Source organism: Triturus cristatus, chromosome 7, assembly GCF_964204655.1.
Source record: "Triturus cristatus chromosome 7, aTriCri1.1, whole genome shotgun sequence".
Lineage (NCBI taxonomy): Eukaryota > Metazoa > Chordata > Amphibia > Caudata > Salamandridae > Triturus > Triturus cristatus.
Window position 1 is genome coordinate 1,094,161,956 of NC_140590.1, and position 21,884 is coordinate 1,094,183,839.

The 21,884-nt window shown below is 44.8% G+C and overlaps 1 protein-coding gene across 2 annotated transcripts in view; it reads right to left on the reverse strand.

Annotated features, from left to right (window-relative positions):
- The window catches only part of LOC146811149 (uncharacterized), a 244,954-nt gene that overhangs the window by 123,637 nt on the left and 99,433 nt on the right, over positions 1–21,884 (reverse strand). For both annotated transcript variants that reach the window (XM_085618215.1, XM_085618213.1), the window contains exon 7: positions 12,565–12,627. In XM_085618215.1, the coding sequence (XP_085474341.1) occupies positions 12,565–12,627 (63 nt within the window). The remainder of the gene's footprint in view (positions 1–12,564; positions 12,628–21,884) is intronic.

The window sequence follows — 21,884 nt, forward strand, 5'->3', positions numbered from 1 at the left end:
GCAGGAGAAGGATAAAGCATTGATCTGGCACTTCAATGTGAGTGAGGAGTCCAGTATGATGCCATGGATATGTGCATGGTCCGTGGGGTTCCCAGTGCAGTGGGCCACCAGGAGTTGTCCCAGGCTGAGGGGGCGGGTCGCAGGATGAGTACTGTGGTATTGTCTGAGTTGAGCTTGAGCCAGCTATCTTTCATCCAGGTGGCAACAGCCTTCATCCCACTGTGAAAGTTGATTCTGGAGGGTGTGGGATGGTTGATGAAGAGGATCAGCAGAGTGTCATCAGCGTAGGAGACAATGTTAAGTCTTTGGTTGCTGACAATAGCCGCGAGGGGTGCCATGTAGAGGTTGAAGAGGTAGGGCTCAGGGAGGAGCCCAGGGGCACTCTAAAGATGATCTCTGTATCTTTTGAGAGGAACAGAAGTTGTCTGACTCAATGTGTTCGGTCAGTAAGGACGGAGTGGATCCAGTCCAGACTTTTGTCACAAATGCTGGCATTGTGGAGTCTCATGATTTGGAGGCAGTGGGAGACGGTATCGGAGATGGCCAAGAAGTCCAATAGGATGAGGGCTGCTGTTTTGCCTTGGTCAAGGAGATAGTGGATGTACCTTTCCCTGAGCTGTGGTTGCTTCAGAAGCCAGATTGGGAGATTTAATTTGATTTGATTTGATTTGGATTTATACAGCGCATAGCTGCCCCAGCGTCCCAGCGCTACCCGAGGTACAGGTGACTAAAAACTGCCCAGACAGAAGATGAAAGTTAAGTCGAGAAAAGCCAGGTCTTTACGGCTTTACGGAACGCCAGATGATTCTAGAGCCCTCTGATGGGAATTAGAAGAGAGTTCCAGAGTTTAGCTGCCAAAACTTTAAAAGCGCGACCACCCGCTCTCGCTCTTAGCACTCGGGGGTATATGCGAGTCCATGATTGGCTGAGCGTAAGGAGCGTCTCGGAACGTTCGTTAGTTGCAAAGCTGCTAGAACCGGAGGTGCTTGTTGGGTCATGATTTTATATGCAACACAAAATGTCTGAAACTGAATTCTTTTTTCTACGGGTAACCAGTGGAATTTAGGTAGGAGCTTGGACACTGAGCATGACTTTGGGAGTGCCAGCAAGGTGCGGGCTGCCGCGTTTTGAATTCTTTGAAGGCACTGAATACAGAATTTATTGGCACCTAGATATAGGGAGTTCCCGTAATCTAGCCTAGACAAGATCATGACCTGTAGGATGTTTTGACAAATTTTAGGGTCAAATAAACCCAATAAAGATTATTACTCCCCTCAGGAGTCCAAAACAAGTCCCTGCAACTAATTTAGATTGAGTGTCAAAGGACAGGTGTGTATCGATCCAGAAGCCTAAGTTCTTGACTGCCTCTTTAGGCAATGGTGCGGGTTTTTATTTGTCTGGCCACCATTGCTCTGACCACATATCACTGACTTTCCCAAGCAAAAGTATCTCCGACTTGCTTTCATTAAGCTGCAGGCAATTTGTTGTCATCCAGTTGGCAATCACCTGCATATCTTCTTCAAATTTAACGAGGTTATCTTTGCACTCCTTAGAAAACGCAGTGACCAATTGGATGTCGTCGGCATAAGACACCAACGACAACCCTCTGCTTCTTGCTACCACAGCCAAGGGTTGTACATAAATATTGAAGAGCATCGGGCTCAGTATCGAACTCTGATGTACCCCGTGTCTGATGGCGTGATCCTGGGAGTGGTAGGTTTGACCTGCAAAGATCTACCTTCCAGAAAACAATGAAACCGGGCTAGGGCCAAACCTCCGACCCCAATCCCCTTTAACCACTGTATCAATAATTCATGGGAGACGGTATCGAAGGCGGCATTTAAGTCAAGAAGAATTAAGGCCGTGGAGTTACCATCATCCAAGCTACTGCAAATCTCTTTGATCACTGCCAGCAGAGCAGACTCACTACTGTGGTGAGATCTAAAGCCATTTTGAGTGGAGTCCAAGGTTTCATTTTGCTCTACAAACTAAGTGAGAATATGGTATACATGACATTCCGTAGCTTTAGCCAAGAAAGGCAGCTGAGAGATGGGGCGGTAATTGCCTGGCTCCGAAGGTTCTAAAGATGATTTCTTAAGGAGAGGTATTACCTTAGCATGCTTCCATGATGAAGGTACGGATGCAGACGACAGAGATAAATTGACCAGTTCTCTCGCCAGTGGTAGAACAGAGTTATGAAATTGGCGAATTTGGGCTGGTCTTAAGGGGTCAGCTGGAGAGCCTGATTTTATTTTCAAAAAAAGAGATTCAGTCTCAATGAGAGATAGATGGGGAAAGGAAGACAATGTTTTTTTTGTGGAAGGGCCACTATCCTCAGACCATTCTACCATATTGGTACTAGTATTGACTGAAGGAAAGCTATTATAAATATTCTTTACCTTGCTCACAAAGTACTCAGCCAGTTCATCACACTGAGTGTTAGAAGTGATAGATGAATCAACTTTCGAGTTAGAGCTTTTCATAGTCTTGAGAAGGGAGAAAATCATTTTAGAGGGATTGATACTGTTGGATATTTTACCAGCAAGGTATTCTGCTCTAGCTCTCCGGACCAGCTTGTGGTATGTTTTAATTGAGTCACGATATTTTTTTTTGCTTCTGTGCCGTAAGTGCGCCTCCAGGCCCATTCAAGTTGTTTGCAGGTTTTTTTTGGTTTAATCAAAGAATCGTTAAACCATGGATTGGACTGTCCTCTTTCTATATTAGGACTAAGTTTGGCCGGAATCAGCCAGGCCTGAAAAAGCATATTGGCTGATTCTATATCTGGTGGCAGCTGGGGTTTATGACTAAGCAATAGATCCGTAAGTTAGTTGACATCTAACATATACCACAGTCATTTTAATATTGACCGTGAGTGGTGCTGAGCTGGCTTGCCTGGACAATAAAAAGAGAAAGAAACAAGGAAATGATCCGTCCAAGCCATGGGAATCGGGGGCACAACATTTATGGAACCTAAGTTGGAAAATATAGGATCCAGTAAGTGCCCTGCTATGTGCCCTGCTATGTGGGTAGTATGTGGGAGGTATCAGAGACGCATGGGATCAGCTAACAGGCCTCTAAGTCAGCTATTAAACTCGAAATGCCCATCTTACAATTGTCTTCAAGATGTAAATTAAGGTCTCCTAGAATGGTGAAGTTCACTGCTTTACTGGCGAAAATAATGGTCCTGTTCACCAGTTCTTCCCTAAAAACTTTAGATGAGCAATCCAGAGACTGTCAAATTATTGTTTAAGGACGATTTTAAATAGCGTGCTTTCGCACTCAGGGATGTCCTCTTTCTTACAGCTACACAAATAAGGCTCCTTGTGGATTAGAGCAATACCACACCTTCTATTACCATTTCTATTAGGTTGATTCATAATATACCCATTAGAAAGGGCCAGTCAGGATACTGCAACGGAATCCTGCATCAGCCATGTCTCGGTAAGAAACAATATGTCAGGAGATATTTCTGTTAGTAAATTGAAGATCTCAGCAGGATGGTTAACTAAGGAACTGCAGTTCAGGCTAAGAAACCTGTCCTCAGTGGAATTAAGGGAAGGTACACCTGTTGCATCTGTCTTAATTTGAAAAGGACAGAGATAGCACTTAAAGAACCCAACCGTGGGAGACCAGGCATGCTCTATGCACGTAGAGCATTCAATTTTGAAACACAAAAGCTCAGACCGGGAGTAAGATCGTAGAGCATTTAGGGGACGGGCGGGTTGGCTGGCGGGCGTCTGGCGACGTCCAGGTGTGGACGGAGGCAGACGGGCTTGCCTTAGGAACGCCTTAGCACGCCCGCTGCGCCCGTCCGCTGTGCGTCCACATCCGATGTGTTTAAAAATATCGGTGGGCAAACAGGTTCCTCCCGTCGCGTCTTATTGGCCAGTGGCAGCCAATCAGTGCAAAACACACTCCGTGATGCAGAAGCTCAAGAAAGCAAATTAAAACACATGTCAATGACTTGGGTCTCTTCGATTAACTCATAGAGTTGGGTGTTGATGATCTTCTTGATGACACTTAACAATGCACATCCTTTAAAAAAAGGAATGGGGACTGATTCTCATGCTAGATCTGTTTTGTTTGAGACATTCTGTACAGCTGTTTTCTGTTCTATACCTGTTTTGTGAGAACTAGTTGTAACTCAGTGGATGTGGTCACTGGAACAAAAAAGCTGTTGAAATGTTCCACACAAGTTGGTAAAACATCCCTTCACAGCACAGTTATGAATTTGTTATTTCTGAAGATTAACCCAACATGGACAGGTATGCTATACCGGTATGGCAAACTAGATCATATTTTCCTCATAGCATAATCTTCTATGTATTGGGGAACTACCTTGAGTGAAGAACTGTCTACCAAGGGCTTTTTTATTCATCATTTGATGGGGTGTTATGGACTGACCATGGTGGCAGTAAAAGATAAGTAACATAAAGGGAAATAGGAGAGGAAAAATTAGAGGGGGGTTGTAGATGAACAATAAAGTGTAAGGAAAGAACAAACATTTGATAAAAAGAAAAGAAAGAAAACATGAATGACCTGGTAAGGAAAAGAAGAGAAAAAATAAAAGGCAAAAATATAAAGAAGGAGTAGAACTATATGAGAAAGAAACAAAGCAGATCTGGGAACAAAATGTGTAGCAACAAAAAAAGAAATATATTAAGAGGCTACAATATTAGCTTATGTGAAATATAGAAATAAAAAAGCTAATACGAGAAAAAGGTGAAAGAGACCAATAGAAATAAAAGAATGAAAGGAACGGTAGAGGGAAAGATATAAATAAACAATAGGTAACAAAGAGAACAAAAGAAATGGTGGATATGTAAAAAGAAAAAGGAGAGGGACATAGAGGATCAAGAGAATGGGTACGAAAAAAGTGGAAGAACAGGACAAAGAGCCAAAAGATGATGCCCAAGAAAGGTAAACAAAAAGAGAGCAAAAAGCAGATAGTGAAGGAGTGAGTGAAATGCAGCTATTCTTTTTAAAGAAGACAAGACTGTGAGAGAGGTGAACTGTAACACAACAAGATGAACTGAAAGATAGAATGAGACAAAGAGAGATTGAAGACTGATGGCACAGGTATGAAGCATGAAATGAAAAGATACGGGTGTGAATGGAGAACCTGGAGTAGTAGAAAGAAACTTGATTAAATACAGAAAGAGTGATAGAGGAAAACTTCAAAATGAATGAGTGTGGTTGGCGAGAGAGAACCCGAAAGATACAGTGGTCATAGAGAATACATAGATTTGGAAGAACTCGGAGAAAGATGGAACGATATAGAGTTGAGTAGATTAGAGTGGTGTAAATAGAAATGAGAATGACACAGAGTTATAATGGTAAGATAATGTGAATGAGATTAACTGAAGAGGGATACTAAAGAGATTTAGATAATACCAAAGATGCAGCAGAATGTTCAAGATAATATGGAACAGAGTTTTGTGAGTTTAAGATATGCAGGGCACAGGAAACTGAGGCTGGGTATAAGAGATATAGAGGTGGGTAGAAGAGCTAGAAGTGAGTGAGTGAGTGACAGAGAAAGGTGTGAATGAATAAAAGCAAACCTTAAGAGAAGGGAAAACAAATCAAAGAGGTAGAGGTACAAGTTAAACCAGAAGACAGAGGAGAGAGACCATCAGAGGTCAGAGAGTGACAGAACATAGCATAAAAGTGTTAGAGTGAGGGTAATATATTTGAAGATAAACAGAAATTAACAGATGTAACAGTGTGCAGACACAGAGGTAAAAGACACAGCCTGGAAGCAAGAGAAGATAGGGAAATCAAACTAGTACATTTTAACATAGGTATGATAAAAGAAGATATGGAGGTAAGACCAGGGCTAAAATGTAAGGTGATGAGAAGATTGCAGTGATGGTGAGAGATGTACTGAGGTAGAGATGTTGGTGAGAAAATGAGTAGAATAGAAAGTGAATGAACAAGAGATTGATTGGCAAAATTGTGAGATAGATATGAGGGCGACACAGCATGGGATTGATATAAATGAATAGTAGTGATAAAACCTCTTACAAAGTGCATTAATCAAATCAAAATCAAATCAGGAGTTTGTTAAGCATGACTACCCACCCAGAAGGGTCTCAAGGCGCTGGGGGGCGTGGGGGGTTACAGGTTCCAGTCCATCAAGGAGGGGGTCTGTCGAAGACCAGGTTCTGAGGTTTCTTGCGAAGATGGGGAGCGATGTTATCTGTTTGAGGTGGAGCGGAAGGTCGTTCCAGGCTCTGGCCGCGCAGAAGGAGAAGGAGCGGCCTCCTGATCTGGTCTTTCTGTTGCAGGGGACCAAAGCGTAGGAGAGTTGGGCTGATCGTAGGGTCCTTTGGTGTGCGTGAAATTTGAGTTGGCTGTTCAGGTATGCTGGTCTGGTGTCGTGGAGGGCCTTGTGAGCGTGGGTTAGCATCGTGAAGTTGACTCTAGTTTCGATGGGGAGCCAGTGAAGTGTGCACAGGTGCTGGAAGATGTGGCAGTGTCTTGGCAGGTTGAAGACCAGTCTTGCGGTGGCATTTTGGACGTTCTGTAGCTTGCAGGTGAGGTTTTTGTTTATTCCGGCATAGAATGCGTTGCCGTAATCGAGCCTGCTCATGACCAGGGTGTGAGTGACAGTCTTTCTGTGTTTGATAGGGATCAATTTGAAGGTCTTATGTAGTAGGCGGAGGGTGTGGAAACAGGAGGACGAGACGGAGTTGATCCGGCGGTCGATTTGGAGCTCAGAGTCCAGGATGATTCCAAGGTCACGTGCGTGGTCTGTGGGGCTGGGCGGGCTTCCGAGGGCGGAGGGCCACCAGGTGTCATTCCAGGCATCGGGGTTTGGGCCCATGATGAGTACTTCCGTTTTGTTGGTCTTTAGTTGTAGGCAGCTGTTTTCTCGAAAGTTGTGTCTGGTGGTGTAGGGTTCGTTGGATAGGGAGAGGATGAGTTGGGTGTCGTCTGCGTATGACACAATGTTGAGTCCGTAGGGACTGACGATGGGGGCGAGCAGAACGTAGGGCTGAGGGAGGACCCTGGGGGACACCGCAGGTCGTGGGTGTAGGATCCGAGAGGAAAGGGGGGAGTCAGACCCACTGCGTTCTGCCAGAGAAAGGAGCAGATCAAGTTGAGGGCCTTGTCTTGGATCGCTTTGTTCACCCTAATTTGGCAGGGTATGCCCAGACGTGGGTCCCTTGCTCACTTTGCCACTTTTCCACTGGATTCAAGATAGCCTGGCTGATGAGGGTTATGAACCCGAAACCGGTCTCAGGATGCATGCTTCCGGTCCAGGGAAGACATGGCTTGGCAGTTCTGGCTGGACTGTTCCCATGAGGCACAGGGTCAGACTGATTTGCATATGGCCATGTCTGAACTGGGGTGGTGGAGTGAGCTAAAGAATGATGATGGATTAAACCCATATCAGTTGACTGGGGGTGAGTGTTTGATTTGCTCAAACGCTCCGTCCATCATCCCCTTTGGTATCGCTTTGTTCGCCCTATGTTGGCAGGGTATGCCCAGACGTGGGTCCCTTGCTCACTTTGCCACTGGATTCAAGATAGCCTGGCTGATGAGGGTAATGAACCCGAATCCGGTCTCAGGATGCTTGTTTCCGGTCCAGGGAAGACATGGCTTGGTAGTTTGGGCTGGACTGTTCCCTTGAGGCTCAGGGTCAGACTGATTTGCATATGGCCATGTCTGAACTGGGGTGGGCGAGTGATCTAAAGAATGATGATGGATTAAACCCAGATCAGTTGACTGGGGGTGAGTGTTTGATTTGCTCAAACGCTCCGTCCATCATCCCCTTTGGTATCGCTTTGTTCGCTCTAAGTTGGCAGGGTATGCCCAGACGTGGGTACCTTGCTCACTTTGCCACTGGATTCAAGATAGCCTGGCTGATGAGGGTTATGAACCCGAATCCGGTCTCAGGATGCTTGTTTCCGGTCCAGGGAAGACATGGCTTGGCAGTTTGGGCTGGACTGTTCCCATGAGGCTCAGGGTCAGACTGATTTGCATATGGTCATGTCTGAACTGGGGTGGTGGAGTGAGCTAAAGAATGATGATGGATTAAACCCAGATCAGTTGACTGGGGTTGAGTGTTTGATTCACTCAGATGCTCCATCCATCATCCCCTTTGGTATCGTTTTGTCTTGGATCCCTGCATCGTGGAATCTGCGTATTAGGGTGTAGTGAGAGACTGTGTTGAATGCCGCTGAGAAGTCAAGGAGAATGAGGGCTGCTGTTTCTCCTTTGTCCAGTAAGGTACGGATGTCATCTGTTGTGGTGAGGAGGGCGGTTTCGGTACTGTGTTTTTTTTCTGGAGCCGGATTGGGAGGAGTCAAGGATGTTGTGCTCTTCGATGAATGTGGCGAGTTGGCTGTTGATGGCTTTCTCGATGTCTTTCGCTGGGAATAGGAGCAAGGAGATGGGTTTGCGGTTTTTGAGGTCGGTGGGGTCCGCCGAGGGTTTCTTCAGGAGGGGGTTGATCTTAGCATGTTTCCAGTCGTCAGTGAACAAGGCGGTTGCCAGGGAGCGGTTGATGGTGTGGCAGATCATGGGTGTGATGGATTCAGCGGCTCCGTTGAAAATGTGGTGGGGGCAGGGGTCCGTGGGGGCCCTGGAGTGGATTGACTTTATAGTCTTCCATGTGTTGATCGCTGGCTTTAGGGTGTCGGGGTGTTTGGTGAGGGTTCAGTGTGTTGCTTGTCTTCGTCGAAGTTGTCATAGATGCTCTTGATTTTGTGGTGAAAAAAGGTGCTGAGTTTTGTCGCAGAAGTCTTCTGAGTGAGGGATGTCGGTGGACTCGCTGGTGGGTTGGGCGAACTTCTTGATGATGTTGAGGAGTTCTTTTCTGCTGTGTGCATGAGTGGAGATTCTTTCTTCAATTGCTTTATTCCTCGTTTTTCTGATGAGGTGGTGGTGGGCGTTGGTGGCAGCTCTGAAGCTGTAGTGGGCTTCTGTGGATTTGGTGTTCCTCCAGGCCTTTTCAAGGTGGCGGCAAGTGCATCAGGACCCTTGAAGTTCAGTGGTGAACCATCTAGCTTTCTTGGCGTGTGTGTTGTTGTTTTTCTTGAGGGGGACTATGGTGTTGGTGCTGTCGGAGATGCATCTGTGCATTAGTGCAGTGAAAATACATTTTGCACAGAGGAAGCACTATTGATCATTGGGATGTTTTAGGTGTGTATAGCTGTATCTGTATCTGTTCCAGGGACAGTCAACACTTCACCTGGGATTTCTCCTCTTTGTAGGTGTATATATGTTATAAGTTCTTATAAAGCTCGTGGCTGCCCCAGCACCGGGGCATCCCAGTGCTAAAACTGACAGGAGCATGCAGGGAAAAATTTCACCTAAAGGTTAGAGAAAAGTCACGTTTTGAGCATTTTTCTGAAAGCCCAGTGGTCTTGCATGCCCTGAGCAGCTAGAGGAATAGAATTTCATAGGACTGGTGCCATAGCCCTGAAAGAGCGCCCACCTGCTCTTACCCTGCGCACCCGGGGGACACAGGCCAGATGCAGGTCCGCGAAGCACAGGGCTCGAGCCAGAAAAAACGGTGAGCACAACCTGTTCAAAATTTGACCTTGGCCATGCAAGATCTTGTGTGTTGTACAGAGAGTCATAAAATAGACTCTCTGTTCTATCTGCAGCCAGTGAAGCAGGCTCAGAAGGTCTGAGGCATGGTAGTACTTAGGTAGTGCAAAAAGCATACAGGCAGCCACGTTCTGCGCCTGTAGTAAAATATTGCATGCTGCCCAGAATACTGAGCTTACACTCACTGTTGTCCAGTAGAAGCAATAAACAAAGCACAGTTGAACTTTGACAGCTTCTGCCACAATCTTAGAAAAAAACAACAAAGTTAAACTTCTGTGTGGTGTAAATAACGTAGTTGAAACTCTAATCTTCTGTGGTGTCCACAGCTAAAAGCCATTCTAATGTACTCTTCCGACATTGCACCAAGCCATGTTAAGTACAATACATTCATTGGGGAAAAGTGGAAGACCTTATGTGGAATATTGGGGTGAAAAGCAGATTCATGCTGTTATATGTGACAGAATGGATACGGAGGCTGCTGGTTCCTGTAAAATGTGTAACACAGGAGTAATGTATAAATGTTGCTAGCCATGATATTCCAGCAGCACCTCCAACAAAGTGGACATCTATGTTTCAACTGGGGAACACCTTAAGTTGCTAGGCTTTTGGGACATTGAAAAATATGATAATACCAACATCCCAGGATATTTGACCAACCCTCTAGATTATTCATGCAAGTCAGACGTATATTGGAAGTACTCTGACATTGGATGCCAATACCTTATGTCATTCTGTTTTCGAGCAACTAGATTTGGTGCTAATACAGTATAGATGAACAACATCTGCCTCAAACTTGACACTGACAAAGCAGAGGTACTCATCTTCGGAAAAGGAAAGGACACACTCTGGAACAACGTATGGTGGCCACCAAAGTTGAGCCCAAACCCACCCAACATGCCTACAAAATCAGCTTCCTCCTCAGCTATCCAGCGTGTGCAGGGGACTGTTGTTCTGTTTTACCAGTGGATATCCACACAGATGGGAGAAGGGTGGCTCTCCCTACCCTTATGCACCACAATCCTCATTCAGTGCCAGAGTATACTTACCTGCGTATTGCCCAGGAGCGCCAATACCCTATAGATCCACCTACCAAACAGTTTCATTATCCACAAAGAAGCAGGTAAGCGCTGTCTCCTCCGCTTGCTTCCTCACCTTCCAAATGCTAAGGAAGGTCATCAGATGGCTACCACCTAACACCAGGCAAACAGTCAAGCAAGCTATCATCACCAGCAAACAAGACTATGGCAACTCACTCTACCTAGGAATAACAGCGTAACTCATGATGCGACTTCAGACTATCCAAAACACAGCAGCCAGACTCACCCTGGACCCCGCCAGATGGACCCAGTTCACCCCAAACCTCAGGTCACTCCACTGTCTACCAGTGGCAATGAGATGCCAGTTCAAGATGCTCACCCATGCTTACATTAAAAATTTCTAAGACTGCATGTCCTAGACGAAGCCTGCACTACCTAAATGACACTCACATGAGTGTGTTTTAAAATCGTTAACAAAATGTCATCAAGCAAACCAACTCAACATTGCATAATAAACCAATGAGCATAAGCGTGAAAATAAATTCTCAATCCAACGTATTTTGTTGCTTCTTTTATTCAAAAGCGTGATTCAATGATGAATGTTGAACTTCACATTGCATTTGCATGTAGTAGACAAGCTCGAGATTTGGTGTTTCCAATGCATTTCGGGTGTATGCTTACATGGCATTATGCAACATAGAACCGGCGTACCTCAGCAATCAAATGTATTTCCACCAACCTACCAGGAAACTCCATTCAAAATCCCTCTCCCTAGTAGCCACTAGACGCATCCTCCAAGTGGCTAAGACCTGGAACAAACCTCCCCCTACAACCTCTCACACTTGCCATTGCTCTAGCAGTTCAGGAAGGATCTCAAGACCTGGATGTTCAACCAATAGGAGAACATTCAACATGCGCTCCCAGCACCTCAAGACCCTCATGGTGATGAAGCAGTGCTCTACAAATCCTAATTGGTTGATTGATTTGATATCATAAATCTGATTGTATTTGATTTTCTGATATAGGTATTAGCAAGATAAACAAAAAGTTTCAGCCATTGCTTCTATTGTGGTACAAATATATGTCTTTTGTGCATCCAGTAATTTACACTGGCACATACATGATCTGGAACTGTAACAAAGGAAATAATGGTTCTGGGTACTAAAGCAGACTCTGAAGTAGTGGACTAAACTGGTGGTTATGGGTACTAAGGCAGACTCTGAAGTAGTGGACTAAACTGGAAGTGCCATTTCAGAACTGTTTGTAAAATCTTGAGATTACGCACTGATTTTTTTGAAAAACTGTGTTGCAAGAAAAAACTGTTAGCTCAATTTTTGTCCAAATTTTCTTGACAGTGGTTGCCCAGTAAAGATTCTTAACGGCTCAATTGATCTTAGTTTCTGTGAGGTACTACACCCTTTTTATGGACAGCAGTAACTCGGAGATCTGTTGTTCATTGGATGCTAACTGTGCTGGTGGAACTCCTTCTAACATCATGAGGTTACTGGCTGCATTAGGTTACTGTCACATAATGGAATATGAGTGATTTGGTATGGGGTCCTCGAAATACTTTAAAGAGGGAGAACAAACTTCTGTTACTCTGCTGCTCACAAACTTTCTTTCTCTATCAATTACAAACTACAGACCTAGTTATTCAACTCTTACACCAGACAAATATGGATTGGAGCAGAAAAGACTTTGAAAAGCCAAAGATGAAGAGTGCGGCCAACAGAGCCTTCTTCCCTTGTTTTATCTGCCCAAGTCAAACCCTGAGGTGATTCATGGCAGCTGAGACAGAACTACATTCAGGCGGAAATGCAGGGATTTAGTAGCTAATTTTTAAAGTCAAAACTATTAATTCTGAATGAAATAAGTGGAAATCAAATATGTAAAAAAGCAACATCAGAATCCCCTACATTTTCAGGATAGCCAATGCCAGTATTTCTAAGACAAGCACATGACTTACGGTCAGAGGGCAAATCAAGGAACCTCCCGCACCAAGAACAGTACTGAGAAGCTCTACTCCAACCTGTAACATAAACAAAGAAAAGAAAACGTTACAGGAATCCATCCTCTAAGGCAAAGCTTCATACATCAAAAAGATAATACCTTCACCTTTTTATATCTGTACATTTATTTTAGTACACATGAAAATTGGATTCCATAAGACCTCTTAGGAGAAGTGCTTGTTGCACATAATACTTCCATGCAAAGGAGCATCATTTCAAATTGAACAATTAAATATACATTTTTGATATTACCTCCTGGCGTCTAATAGGCCAGTACAGATACAAGTCAAGTGGCCTAACGATTCAGGACAATTGCACATGAGCAACACTTTTGCTCTTGCTTATCAAACTAGGGCCCAGATGTGCGACCATTTTTTGTGGCCACAAACCGGTAATCGCCCATTTGCGACCGCAAAGTCGGTCTGCCCTATGTACATACCCTATTTTGCGAGTCAGTAACATATGATCGATTCACAAAATTGGGTTTGCGACTCGCTGTTAGGAAGAGCAGTGACAAGGGTGACCCTTCCTAATAGCGAGTTGCATGTAAGATGTAAGATTGTTTATCACCAGTTTTAAATGGGTGGTAAGCCACTCAAAAATGGGACTGGCACTGGAAGTATATTTATAGAGCAGGCATTGGTCCCAGGGACTATTGCCTACTTACATTTAATTTGTCTTTCTTAAATGCATCTCTTTTTTCTTTCTTTTTTTTTAAACTACTATATTTAAGAAAGCAGTAACAGACATGGTGATTTGCTGACCCCAGCAAGCCACCATCCCTGGGAGTGCTAGCCATTCCCAATGGGGTCGCAAATTGCACCTGCCTCATGAATATTAATTAGACAGGCAGTTTGCGACCCCATTAGGAATCACAAACAGTGTCTAAGTTTGAGACTCTCAAATAGGGTCGTAAATCTGGCCCCAAGTGTTGGAAAGTATAAAAGTCGAAAAGGAAGAAAATCCTAAATCACAATAGTACCTAAAATTGGCACCATACTTTGATGACTCGCACTAGAATATGTTTCAGTCAAATAACAACAATTCTTAATTTCTCTGCATTTCTGTAAGTACACTACAAATGAGACTTGTTTAATTATTTTTTTCAAATTGATTTGAACGTTTGTTTTTGATAGACTTCTTAAAAAATCCGGTGTGCCAAGATTATAGTTTACAAATAAAGTAGTAAAGTATTGTTTAAAGTTGAAACAAGTTAACTCATCACCCCTTCACATGATTGTGCTCCAAGCTTAACCTTGAACATGTGGACTCTGCTCTCTCACAGGACTGCATTACTTGCAAGTACATTTTGTGGCGTAAAATAGACTGCCCCATACAGGATACAAAATGTGACCTTAGCCATGAAGGCTGTGATAGTTTCTGCCACGTTTCTACTTCCTTATTTGGTAGAACAAACATTGGTTCAGGTAATTGGTTGTGCCTTTCAATTGTGTTATCCTACCTTTTTTCTTTGCTGGTGCTTTTTGCCAATTCTGTTGTGCATCCACAAAAAGAATAAAACATGTCTGCTTGCGGGACCGCATTGGATGTCTGTATCATGATGCATCATGATTTATTTTCATTTTTGGAACATTTAGTTTACTGTTCCAAGGCAAGAAAGTAAAAAAGGACAGACAGGGCGGGTAGCAACATGTTAGCTGGAGGGGGAGGGAGCAACACGGAAAGTGAGGTGATGGGTATTTGAGGGAAAAGCAGCACACAACAGAGATAGCAAGAAAACAGATGCACTACCATGGAGTGGTGACAGAACTAGAAATAAGAAGTTCCCTAAGTATGAGCAGGGGTAAAATGCAAGACATCCAGTCAAAAGGATGATAAAAAGCTGTGCTCCATGAGATGTATAAACACAAGAAGAGATCAGAAAGCCGTCAAATGAGAAGCAAGCAAATGAGGTTGAGAAGAAAGCCAACCAATGGCTGAGCCACATGTGCTATAGGTTCTGCCATTGTCCACCATAGGTTTCCGACAACAGATTCCTAAAAGCTGCCTATAGGTGAGAACTAGAGGCTGGAATTCTTAATACATTTTACAGTCTTGACTGCAAGGCCCTGCAGACGGAAAAGCGTGTTGAGCAGCTAGAGTGGACTAAGGGACGCTTTATGTAATTGAAAGAGGAGGTACTGTGAAATATACTCACTATGAAATGTACTGTATAGGTATTTTCCTCCTTACATTTCACGTATTTACAACTTGAGGCGTAGGGGGAAAAAGATTATGTGTATGCTAATGTGCCAAAGCTAGGATTAAAACCAGTGTTTAAGTAAATTCACCAGATCCCATATTTTTCTGTTGCCTAAAAATCATATTTCATTAAAGCAGCCACAATTAATCACTCCCAATATCAGCTACACTTTCTATGGAACAAATAGGTGCTTGAAAGTAAACTGTAACAGTTGTGTTGCACCATCCTAAGATGAAGTGTGCTGTGCTTAGGGAAGGCAGAGCGGTGATGTTAGAAATGGGATTTCTGGTTGGCTAAGGCTTGCGCCAAAGCCAGGCAGAAACCCCCACTCTAGTCAGGACAAGGGAGTTACACGCCAAAGATAACCCCTGGTAACCCCCTTGGTAGCTTGGCATGAGCTATCAGGCTTATCCCGGTGGCCATGTGTAAAGCATTTGCGCACGCACACAGCAACAACATCTCAGGCACACTACAAAAGGAACTCCACACAAGGTTATATAAGAAATAGCCTTTGTATTGCCATAAACACATTAGAAACATAATCACCCATTTACATTGTGCCAACCGGCACTAGGAAATATTTACAGGTGATTATATACAAGACGGGGCCCATTGGGCCACGGTCAGAACCATCAGATCGGGTAAGTAAATCTAAAACACAACCAGTAAATACTGGTACCATAATGACCTAAGCAGTATCACATTAGACATGAACCCACACTGGGCCCAAACCTCATCAGCATAAACACCTTACGCAATGGGCCTCACCAGCATAAACACATTATGCACTAACCCCATAAGCATAAACACATTACGCAAATAGGCACTCCCCGAAACATCATAACATGACATTAGGCATAAACACATTAGGCCCAAACCTCATTAGCATAAACCCAGTACGTATTAGGTATCCCCAGCATAAACAAATTACCATAGATATCATGGGCCTAAATCATTCTTTTGGCAACACTCCTCGTAATAGACATATTACGCAATTTGGTAGAGCCTGGCGCTCTTTCAACGTCACCAAACTGCCCCCAGGCCAACTGGCCTTCTCAAAGGGCTTGAATGCCCTATGTCCCAATGTCAGGGCCGGCTGCTCATTCAGCAGAAGAAAGTGCGCACAGGCACTGGCCTAAACGTTGCAGCTGTCCACTAGTTGCTGGGCAGCTGTGGAAAACTGTAGGCAGGGGCACTCCTCTGCCCTGAGTCCCCTACTAGTACTCTCTCCTAACCAACATGCCCACCGTTGCAGCTGCCCACTGTCCAGCGGGGCAGCTGTTGCATAACTGGCCAACACAGGGAGAAGCATGGGCCCTTCTAGGCCCACTATAAACAATTATGCCAGTAACGTTGGAGCAGCCCACTGTCCTTGCGGGACTGCTCAGTCTCTGTGCCCCAACAACAAAGAGCCATCCTTCACCGGCTCTCTGGGTCAGGAATGCCCCCCACTCACCGGGTCTGCTGGACTCCTCCTGTGTCCTCCCTCCAGCCATCTCCACTCCCTGGGATCTTCCTTGCTGGCGGGACTGGCACCACTTCTCCCGGTCTCAGGCGGCATTCACAGGAGAGCCCCCGCTCCTTGGGAGGTCTCGCTCTCTTTTCCTGGACTCCACTCTTCGCATTGCCCGGTCACACTGCTGCATGTGGGGCTCCCTTTACACAACAGGAGCCCCGCCTGGATTATGGCACGGTCGCTTCTCCTCTCTACTCGGGCCGCATGATCCACTGGGCAGCGGGTGGGTCTCTCTCACTCATGAGAGCCTCGCTGGGGGATCCGGCTGCACTTCTCTTGCAGCGCGGGGCTTCCCTTCACTCCTGGGAGCCCCGCGCTGCATTGGCATCCCCGGCCACCTTTACTCTTCACTCGGGCCCCCTCCTGGGACCCGGGACTTCTCTTTGGTGCTTCGGGTGGTGGGGTGGGCTCCCATTCTCCCCTCGCACCAACACAGCCACAACGCCCGGTCCTGCCGCCGCCCCGCCGACGTCGCTCAAGGATTGCCTGACTTCCGGGTCGCATTTGGCAGCGGACCGGCGGTTTCCCCTCGGTGACTTTTCCTCCGCAATATGGGGTAGACTCCCGTTTTCACATAAAGATATTAGTGGGGTGGGCACCCACCGTGATGGAAGATAGGCGGGGTGGGCACCCGCAAAATACCTCACAATGCAGGGTGGACTCCTGCCTCACTACTGCAGCACGGGGGAATCCCTACGCTGGGGATTCCCTCTCTTGCTCTCTCTGAAGCGGTGCACTGCAAGGCCCACATGTTATTCTCCCCTGATCAGTTAAGATATAGTGCTCACGAGGTGCTAGGAGCCACAGCTCTTTGGCAAAGTGCCTGTAGTAAAAAGCATAAGTCCAGCAAGATGTCCTTAAAGATGAAAAGAGCAATGCAGGGCCCAGGGAGGCAAGTCCTCATGGTAGCCCCCCCTGGGTCCCAGCAGCAGAATGCCCTGGCAGGAACAGCACTCCAGAACTGAACAATTTAATGGGGCCACAGCCTCTATATTTATACTTAATTTCCCTTTGTGTCACAGCACAGGGTTTAGGGATACCAGTTAGTACTGGTATAGGGGAGCTTTGGAGCACTTTGTTTTGCTCAGCTCCTCTCTCCTTTGTCAGGTGGGGCTCGGTGATTAGACGCACCACAGGGGGCGGAGCCAGCATTGTGGAGGGAAGGCACAGTCCTATTCAGGTCCCTGGTGCAACTCCTCCCTCCCATCTGCATGCAGATCTCTCTATTCACCACTGGGCTGACTCACCCTGGCTCCCGGAATTCCCCACACCATCCAGCACCTCTCAATCACAAGCCAGACATGCACTCCACATCAGGCAGCACACAGAAATGCCAACTTCTAAAATTGGCAGTTCTCCACCAGTCACCCTAAATCTGCGCACACTATTGCGCAGCATTTATTCTCACGTGTTCGCACATACTAAACCCAACCCTGCACTCCTCTCATACCAGGAATTACCATGGACACACATATCCCCCATGCATTCCTATGGGAGGGCAGGCCCATCTCACCACACATACACAGAGAGCGCACGCACTTTACACTGGACCACAGTGCTGAAGTGCTCAGAGGCCTAAAATCACCACCACCAGGTTACAGAAAAAGGCTAGCAGAATGCAAAAAAGTTTCGGGGTGAACCTGCCAAAAGGGCCAAGTCCAAAAGGTGAGTACTATGTCTAGCTGCAGGATGTCTCAACAACTTAATACTCTGAATGCTCACCACTTACTATGAAGAGTGTTAGGAGTTAAGAGTTCAAATCTGCCAAGCATCCCTCCGATGTTGCAAAAACCAATTGCTATGTAGTATGTGCTACTATCATGTTTTTATAGTGCTCAGAAATATGCAGAGTGCATTATAAAAAACAAGTTATAAGTGTGCATTGACAGAGGATCCCTGTCTCTATAATGGGTTACAGACATGGCAGGTCTCAGTGTGGTTCATTTGTTTTCTGAAACAAAATTGTCTCATCTTTCATATCTGTACAATATGGACCAAAATAATGTGTCACAAACATAATTGACTGAATAGATGAGTGCTGAACCATTTTGAGAAATTTGCTTGGAAACTCATTGATCCTGTTTAGAGGCGTAGGGGGTCACATCTCTGGTTCTTTACACCATTGCATAGCTCATAATTACTCCTATCACTTCATGTTGACGAGTGCCGGACTAGCGTGCCTTGACCCTTCAGTGTGTGGTTTGACTTAAACATAAAGGTACAGCATACTTTTCCCCCACATTCTCACACTCCAAATCCCTCTCTTCCCAGAAAACATAAGTTATACTGAACAGAAGCTCATTGATATTTACCCTGCTCTCCACTTTCAATTCACAGCTAAGATGTTTTGAATAGTCTATAAGACCCCTGATCAAAAAATAAACAAGTGAAGATTTCTTCTCTTAGTGTCAAAAGAGTGGGAAGCACTATTTGACCTGGGAAGAGTTTTGCTACATCAAATGATTTTAGAGTCATAAGGTCTTGATGGATTCTAATAATTGCCTTTGCTTATCCTTTCCTTGTGGAGTGGGAGTAAAAGGATGTGCTGGTCTAGACAAGTGCCTTATAGGTAAAGAGGTATATTTGCTTGAGGTATGAGTGTGTATTTATCCAAGAGAAACCCAGCACACACATTGCCAAATCCAACTCACAGCTCCCAGACCCAACCAGCAACTGGACAATGCATTTATCAGTGGGGAAGAAAACAAGAGAGGAAAGATCAATTAAGAAACCGAAATAAATAGAGATAAGAGGAAGAGAGGCACAATGGAGAAGTAAAAGCAGAATAATTGATTTGGGAGAAAGAAATGGGAAAACATTTAGAGGAAGGCTAAACAAAGAGCAAAAGGTGCACTGAGACAGGGGTTTCGGACATTAACTTTGTTAGCAGCTTCTGATTATCTTGGACAACTTGGTGGGATCCTTGTGACATATAGAAGAGTCATTTTGGTCCCACTGACACCACGGTTACACATGCACCTAGAGTCCCTTTACTTTAGCTCTCTGCTCCCCTAAGGACCTGGTTCTTGTTCCACTTCAACAGCACCCTCTGGTACCTGGGTTCTGTGCCACAGACTTTAGCACCTGTCTGTTTTTTTCTAGCAAAGGAAAGTGCAGAGTGTGTTATGTGGTGGGTGTCTTTGCATGTGTTCTATTATCTCATCGGCCTGAGTTCTATGCTAAAGTTTCTTGTATAGATGGTAAGGTGGGAGGAATTCTATTTTGGTCAGTTGATGCTGGCACCTTGGAGAGGGCTGACACCATGTTGTGTCACCGATAAAGCTAATTGGAAAACCTACCCTAGTGTGCAGTGGCATCTTTTCATCATAACATTTTGGCAATGAGGATGGGATGTGGAGAAAGGTGGTAGACATAACCTGGGTGGTCCTGCAGATGTTACTGCGGGAGGCAATGGTATGGTGCTGATTGGACTGACACCGGATTGGATTTGAAGTGCCGAGTGGACCGTCGTCAGTTTACGTTTGAAGTTGGATGAATATTTGGGAAGTATTCAACGCAAGCCCAGGTACTGTGGTTTTTTAAATACCAACAGGAAGGTTAATTTTCAAACTCACGGATGGGGTGAATGCTTGAATGCAGCCGTGAGAGCACAGGCCTGGAACTTGCTGCTGTAATATAGAGTGTGTTGCCTACATTCTCTGCATCACTCAAGGAATGCAATCTGAGTCCCTGATTTAGCGCGTCGCTGCAACACACCTTACGCTGCACAAGACCGTATTTTGCCATCTAACAATGTAGTGAATCAGTCACAGTGGCATAAGATGTGCATTCCCGGAAGTAGTGGGCCATGGCAGTGTTGTGCATACATCGTTTGCAGTGATTTGCACACCATTTCAACATCATTTGAAGGTCACAGAAATCCCCAAGATTTGTTTCAGCTGGCATGGCTGCTCACAGTAACATTATAACTCCACTATTTCTGTAAATCAAACGGGGTTGCCACCAATACCTTGGAGGATTGGGTGGAAATGATGGAGAATTTTATAATAGCATTGGCTGGACATGACTTTTTGCCAGCAAGGAAGAAGGCATTATATATAAGTGCACAAGGTAAAAAGGAGCAAAGGATTTGTAAATATTTGCCAATAGCTGTGGGACCCTATGGCCAACCCATTGCTAATGTGTCCATAGAGGCAATTAAACGCCTTCGGGGGCAGGTTAGCAAAGGAACTCAATTTGGTCATGGTACAGTATACGTTTTTTAGTCACCCTTAGGTAGAACATGAATCGATAGATGAATTTGTAGCATGACTCAGAGAGCTTTTGATCAAATGATGCTTTGGCACTATGACAGATGAGTTGATTCTGAACCAGCTCATTGTACAGTGCAAAGACAAGAAAATTCAGGAGAGGTTATGGGCAGCAATGAACCCCTCTCCTAAGGAGGTGATGGATTTGGCAAAGGTTATTGAGGAGCCTTAAATATATCTGAAGGAACTTAACGGAAAAGAGAAAGGGGGTGATATTTCCGTCATTAATGATGGAAGTCATAATGGAGAGGACGAGGAGGATTTTGTTGTGAAAAAGAAAGATGGGAAGGGAACAACAGTGCCCACAGGCAAAGGTAAAATTAAGGAGTGCTCTAGGTTAGTTGTACATATCACATTGCAGATTCAAAGCGGTGTTTTGCTATCAATATAGCATGCAGATGATGATGCAGAGGACACTATGTGTATGTATAAACACATACATATATATATATATATATAAAACAACAAAGACACTAACATATGGAACAAGGAATGTAAATCAAAAGTGGCAGTGGTGCAGGAGGCAAGGAACAGTGATTACAGTGATATAATACTAGTTGTAGTGAAGGCACTGTTGAAGAGTATGTGTGAGAAAGAGGTGAAGCTCATGGTGGATTTGCGATCAATGTAAACCATCATTCCGAGGCACAGTGGAGTAACGTGACATTGTCAGCAAAGGATATCAATCCTGGAGGATATCAAGTGGAACCCACTGATATTTTGGGATACATGGAGGGGAGCATGCACTATGGGATGCAAACAATTTTAGGGTGGATGTATCATTTTGACGTCAGTATAGTAATAAATCCCAGAGCAATCAACCAAATAATGGTTATGGAGGATGTAAACTTGAGTGATGTGCTGGACGGTGCAGAGAAGTTGTTTGGAAACACCCTAGGAGGCTTGAATAAGTATATCCACAAAATTATGTTGAAGGAAAATGATGTGCTAATGCATCAAAAACGTCATAGAGTACCTCTTCCTGTCAGAGGTGTCAAAGAGTTTCTGAGTGACATGCTAAAAGAGAGTATAATTGAATCTGGATAGGTTTGACAATGGTTATCTCCAGTTGTCATTGCCCAAAAATCTGATGGCCATTTGAGATTCTGTGTGGATCTGAGATCCCTCAACCAGGAGATAGTCATGGAGAGATTTCCTCTCCCAAATATTAGCAAGCTGCTGGTATTGGTGAAGGATGGCAAGTATTTTTCAACCATGGATTTGAAAAGTTGCATGAGGATTCTTAAATGTTGATAGCCTTTCTCACTACAGAAGGGACGCATCAAT